General features: G+C 48.6%; 1 protein-coding gene across 1 annotated transcript; it reads left to right on the top strand.

The window, feature by feature from the left end:
• The first annotated feature begins 2,104 nt into the window (after positions 1-2,104).
• LOC123446995 lies at positions 2,105-6,393 on the top strand. The gene is made up of 10 exons (XM_045123544.1): positions 2,105-2,276; positions 3,256-3,490; positions 3,572-3,679; positions 3,768-3,937; positions 4,144-4,277; positions 4,418-4,592; positions 4,762-5,314; positions 5,468-5,580; positions 5,692-5,935; positions 6,026-6,393. The coding sequence occupies exons 1-10, from the start codon at positions 2,134-2,136 to the stop codon at positions 6,251-6,253; spliced, it is 2,103 nt and encodes a 700-aa protein (XP_044979479.1). The 5' UTR covers positions 2,105-2,133; the 3' UTR covers positions 6,254-6,393.
• Positions 6,394-6,676: the final 283 nt, after the last annotated feature.

Raw genomic sequence — 6,676 nt, forward strand, 5'->3', positions numbered from 1 at the left:
AGCGACGGCTCAGCCCCCGGATGAGCTGGAGAGTGAGGGAGCGGTCGGAGACTGGTTCGCCCACGTCGGACATGGCGACAGTGAGTTGTTGTAGACGGCGGCAGTACTGAGCGACAGTCATGTCGCCCTGGACGGTGGCGCAGAAGTCGGCGCCGATGTGAACGGCGCGGCCAGCGGCGTTGTCCCGGAAGAAGATCTCCAGCTGCTGCCAGAGGAGGAACGCGGTGCTCTCCGGTGTCTGGATGGTGTCGTAGAGGTCGTCGGAGATTGTCGCGTAGATCCACAGGACGATGGTTATGTCGTCGTTGCGCCAGACTGCGTTCTCGCGCAGAGGTTCGACGTCCTCGAGGACGTGATCCTCCACCCGGTAGTTGCACAGAACGAACCAGAGGAGTTGCCTCCACTTCGAATAGTTGTCGGAGTCGAGGGAGAGTTTGAAGGGGATGTAGGAGGCGATCTTGACGTGGTGCATAGACGGGGGTGGGGCGAGGGGAACCTGAGGAGGAGCGAGGGCGAGGGCCCGAGGTTCGGGTTGCAAGACCCGCAGGGGGCGCACCGCGGCCACAGCGACAGGAGGAGGGTGGCGTAGAGCGCGGGCGTTGGGGGAAGCTGGTGCCGCGGCGACGGGGGAAGCAGGCCGGGCGACGGGCGCTGGCGGGGCCAGTGCTGGCTCGGGGGCGACGCAGGGAAGGACGAAGGCAGCGTCGGCGTCCCCGAGAGAACGAGTGCGACGGAGTGGACGTCGGAAAGTCATGACGGAAGCGAGGGAGGGATCGGTGGACGTGTGATACCAAGTAAGATGGATAAACTCAGTCTATATTCATCTGATGTACATGGATGTGCTTATATACACATGAGGTATAGCGAGAGAGAGAGGAGGGAGTTACAACAGAACCGTAGCGCCCACGTCGTGCATGCATGCGAGAGGGGAGCCGACGTGCGTGGGAGCGTGGGCGTGAGGCGCCGTAGGACTCGCTCCCAAGAGTTATCCTCGAGCTGACGGTGGGGCTGGATTATCTCTCCCTAATAATAAAGCGTCTAAGGCTTTTGTCGTCCGTCGTGGCTATTTTGCAGAAAAAACCCCTGATGTTTGCTGAAATCAACCCGCAGTCCTGTTTTAAGTCAGAAAAACGAATCTTTTTTTTGAATGTTTTAGAAAACCCCCTGATGTTTCAGGTAATCAACCCGCAGTCCGGATTTAAGTCAGAAAACGAATCGTTTTTTCCTTTTCTCAGAAAACCCCCTGATGTTTCAGGTAATTAACCCGTCCTCCGTTTTTAGTCAGTCAAAACGTTTTTTTGTTTTAACAAAAAAACCCTGACTTTTCAGTTAATCAATCCACATTTTATCTAAAACAAAAATATTCTTATCTTTTAAACCGTAACTCCGATTTTAACATGTTATATATGGAATTTGATTAAAAAAATATGTAGAATCTAAATAGGATGTTATTTTTAGCTGTTGAATACTTCTTAAATATTATTTTTGGTGCAAACTTAATCTGTAGTGCACAATCCTTTTTTTTTCTCTCTTTCCGGCGATGATATGAATTGCAATAAACATCCATTAAATTAAAACCAAATTGAGAGAAAAGAAAATCATCGTTAACCACACATGCACACCTTTAAAAAACCTCATGGGGAGAAACAACTTATTTTTCATCTTATTCCGAGTGATTGTACATTTAAACGCGTTTTCGTTGTACGAGCACTAAGGTCATCGTCGACAACACAAATATGATATCATGTGAAAATATATTACGTTCAGAGCGTGTGTTATTTTTTTTTTCGTTGTAACGCACGGCTCTTTTGCCGGTGTTTCCAACAGAGAGAGCAGATGTCGATGATCAGATTCTCGGCATTGCCTCAAATAAAAAAAGTCAGGTTCTGGGCAGAGATTGACGAGATCAGCAGGCATGGGATGGATTTTTGTCGAGAAAAAAGGAAAAACCAGGCATGGGATGGGAGCCGATGGAGCGAAGAGAAAGATGTAGATTGCGTGAGTCGGGCGACGCGTGGAAGGGCAGCGGGCCGCGGTGGCGCGCTGCATGTGCGCATGCACGCCACCCTATAGCCGCACGCACGCACGGACCGACCGCACCTCACATTCACTGCGCAATCCAAGTGATTAGCCATGGATACGGACGTGATTAGCGGCCGGGACGCGATGGCGCCGGCGCCGGTGGACGGCGGCGTGCGGGGCAAGGCCGCGGGCGGCGGCGGCGGCCGGAAGCACCTCTCCTCCATCGCCGACGACGTGCTCCACCGATGCTCCCTGTACGTCCGCGCTCCTCCTCCTCCTCCTATATTACCTCCGTCGTGATCGATCAATCAGAGTAACCGCGACTCGGCGTCGCTCGCTTCTTGATCCGTTCTGTTGGTTTCGCTGCCCATTTATGGAACCAACCAGCTGTATGTATGTGGGGTGATGCAAAGCCCTAGCTAGACGGGCCGGTGGCCGGTGCACCATTCTCGGCCAGATGAAGAAGCACGGTGCTGGTCTGCTGGATGATATACATACTCCGGCGTATATCATTTGGGTCACTCTGAATGAAGGAACAGAAAATTGTTGCATTTTTCCTCCTGACCTAATTGATTCCTAAGAGCATCTTCAACGACAGCGTAAAAAATCCGCGCCCAATAAAATTTTTAGCGCGCGTCACTGTAGCAGTTTTGAAACGCGAGGACCGGAGCATCTCCAACAGACGCGCGTTAGTGCGGCGTCCAATCCAATCCGATCCAGCGGTCCCATCTGCACCAGCTCAGAGCTTGCTGCGCGCGCAAGTCGGCGAACCAAATATGTTGCGCGCGGTAGCGTTTTTGAGCGCGTGCACAAAAGTTTTTAGCACGCGCAGCAGTTTTTGGCGCCTCTTGGAGATGCTCTAAGTGCCCCGGCGCGTTCTTGCGGCGATTTTGTTCTAATCTATCGTAGCCTTTTTCCCTGCATAAACATTGAAGACTGTTTATATTGAAGGAAGCGTTTATGTTAATCACTGAGAACTAATTATCTGGCCATAACAGACGATGGTAATCGTTTTTCCTATCTATTCGGTATTATATCTGTCTTGTGGTATGATTTGATCAGTGCCAGTGTTTGTGCATTCATTGGTCATCAGATTCAGACACACTCTTGTGCCTCTGTTTTGGCGTTCAGTTTAAACTTTAAACAGAGGCCGAAGATCTGCTTCAGTTTTGCTACACTAAATTCTCTAGGTCAGGTGTGAAATCGAGTAACTAAAATGGGCATGCCATACAGGACGCTGCACAGAAGCGTCGACGAACTAGTCGCGGACTTCGAGTCGGGCCTGAAGAATGCCGCACTGGACAACTACTCAAGAAGACTAGTTGAGTACTGCAGCCTTCAGGCGTTGCAATCTCTAACATCTCCTGATCTCGGAGACACGCTTCACGAGGGGTCGCTCGGTCGGTTCACGTTTGATATGATGCTAGCCTGGGAGACGCCCACTCCTTCGGATCAACAAATTACCATGGTCAGTGATTCTAGATATGTATGCATATGACAAATGATGATGCTTCCATTCTGAACTGACTCGATGCGCTAAACATTACAGGAGAGCATATCGAAAGAGAGAGAAGATCGGAAGGAACCACTTGGAGCAAATGAAGCTGTGATGGGTGATGACACGTCGCTGTTCTATTCGGATATGATGCCCCTTCTTGTAAGTGCGCATGCCAAAGACGCGACTTGTTTTCGGTATTGCTGATGTGTAACTTACTCTAAGCATTGATTGATTAACAACGCCGTAGGTGAATGAAGATCCAACAGTCGGAGAAGATGCATATGTGTGGTTTGGATCTGTATTTCCTTTGGCTTGTGACGTTGTCAATGCGCGTTTCACTTTCGAAGCCCTCACCGCTACCACTGCTAGCAGGCTACACTATCCTGCTTACGATAAATTCCTTAAGGAAATGGATAAGTAAGTCACAACTCACAACTCACAACTCGCACGGTCAGATAATATTCTCCCACTTATCAAGCATGAGTAGAAATGTATCAGGCACTACTGTCGCCCCCTTTTTGTTGGAAATTTTCTGTTACAAGAAAGCTTTCTGTTGGATCCTCCAATAAGAAGTTCACTGTTGGACATCATACACTCAAATGGGATTTTCTTGATTCTCGTAGGTCCTTCAAATTTCTGCAAAGCTTGCCAACTCCAACAGGAGTTGAATTCGCTGAAGATGAATTTATCTTGCACACTGAGGGGGCAGCAGGAACACAAAGGGTGGTTCGGCACATTGGGACCGGCAGCTGGCCTGGTAATCAATCCAATCTTAATTCTTCTTCTGGTTTCTTTATCCTAACGTGGTAAATTGGTAATTTAGTATATGGATCATTTTGGCATTTGTACATATAAAGTATGGAATTTCTGGTTGCTAATTTCCGATGGACTGTGTAGGCAGGTTGATTCTGACAAACAAGGCCCTGTATTTTGAGACTTCCGGCATAATTTCATATGGGCCTGCTTTCAAGGTCGAGCTTTCAGATACTGGAATGGATCAACAAGTTAAAGCAGCTTCAACAGGTCCTTTTGGTGCACCATTGTTCGACAAAGCCATTGAATTTGAATCACTGTGAGTTCTTCTAGCATAGTCCTATCATCTTGGTGGCAACTAGAAGGTCTCATAGTGAACATTTATTATTATTATTATCATCATCATCTTCTTCATCATCATCATTTAATCACAGAATGTAGCAAATAATTTTTTTGGTTGCATAGTAACCGTCAATTCATCTATGCAGACCGGAACCTCTGCTTCTGGAGTTTCCGGAGATGACCAGCTCTACACGTCGCGATCTGTGGCTTACCATGATAAGAGAAGTAATCTTTCTCCACCGTTTCATATCAGCGTACACGATAGAGTCCCCTATCCACAAATGGGAGGTACATTCAAGAATCATATTGGCAGTGATAAGGCTCCATGCTGCAAGGGAGATGCTAAGAATGTCACCGCCACCACCTTCTAGCTTCCTCGTATTCTCCCTGTATGATGACCTTCCTAAAGGTGATTACGTGCTCGAGCAACTAGCAAACAATCTGAAAGAGACGTCGACCATAACTCCGTTCAGTGCATCATATGTGTTCAAGAGCTTGAGTAAGTCGGATCCAATCGCGTTAAGCGCGGAGATGGCAAAAGAGCATGACCGGGACTCAAGTAACCATGGGCAGCCCTTGACCTCCCTCGGAAATACCATTGATAAAGTAAGAGATGAAGCCAGGGAAGTTACGGTGGCTAATGCTCCCATCGAGGGGATGAAGGAGGAAGGTCTCACCGATAGCCTTCTCGTATTAGTGGTATGCTTAAAAGCATGTGATCTCTCTTATGTTATCTCTTCCTTTTCTTGGTGGATTCCTTCTCTCCAGAATTTCAGTCCCAGCTGTTTCTTGGTATCTTGTACTCAAACTGAAACAGCATTTTCACTGAATACGTCTGTTCTTTCTTTGTAGGGGTTGGTAAGTCCCATCAGCAAACTGGGTCCGGTGATCCAAGAGATGACCTCCTGGGATAGACCGCACATCACGGGCAGTGTCCTTGCTGTAGCTTTGCTGACCATATACAAGTAAGATTATACACATCATTATATCACTTAACGCTGGTCATGCATTGGGTGTACTCGGGTTGGGAATGTAACGGGGAATATAATGTGCAAGTTCCTTCCCTTTTGTTGCAGCGAGTGGGTGGGCTACGCGTTGGCGGCATTCCTGATACTAGTGGTCGGCGCGATGGTCTGGGCCAGGCAGAGGAAGATCGGCGATATATGCTCGGAGGTGATCATCGACAAGTCCTCGGACAAGACGACGATTGAGAGCATAGTGGAGGCGCAGCACAGCATGAAGAAGGTGCACGAGTACGTCAAGACGGCGAACGTCGTGATCCTCAGGCTATGGTCCATCGTTCTAGCCCGGTCACCAAAGGTACGTCGTTTTTATACTGTTAGTGCGTGTACTGTCCGTCATATACAGTATATATATCTCGTTTTGAGCAATCCTGCGTTCTCTCTGAAGCACACGGAGACGGTGATCTGGATGCTGACGGGCATCGCGGTGGCGCTGGCTGTGGTACCTTTCAAGTACGTCCTGATGGGGCTGACGGTGTGCTGCTTCGCGGCGAACACGAGGGTTGCCAAGGCGGTGTCGGACCCCCGGGGCGGGCGGCGCTGGAGGGAGTGGTGGGAGTCCATACCCGCCGTCCCGGTCCATACGGTCGACAAGGGCGAGCTACGGACAGGTTGAAGAGATGGCCGGCTGAAAATTCATGGTCTTGCAGTGTATGCACACGCTGGTAGCTTTGTTTGCGCTTCACAGTGGAACGTTGTGCCATGAACACGTTGTCAGATGTTTCGTGTAAGAATAAAAGGAATACGTACAGTCTAGATTTCTTCTACCTTATCTTAGATCCAAACAAAAGGGTATTGCTCCCTCTATACCTAGATAATTATAGTTGAAGAGAACTAGTCAGATATTTTTCAGCTACAATTATTTAGGTACGAATGAAGTATACTACATAGATTAAATAACCTAAACTAAATCTAAACTATCCTAGTCCTGGTTGGAGATGTCCACTATCTTCGAGTTCGGCAAAAAGGGTGTCGGTTGTCGCCCACTCCAACTGGATGAAGCATTGGTTGGTCTTCATTATGCCCACTCCAACTGGAT

Source organism: Hordeum vulgare, chromosome 4H (genome assembly GCF_904849725.1).
Source record: "Hordeum vulgare subsp. vulgare chromosome 4H, MorexV3_pseudomolecules_assembly, whole genome shotgun sequence".
Taxonomy (NCBI): Eukaryota; Viridiplantae; Streptophyta; class Magnoliopsida; order Poales; family Poaceae; genus Hordeum; species Hordeum vulgare.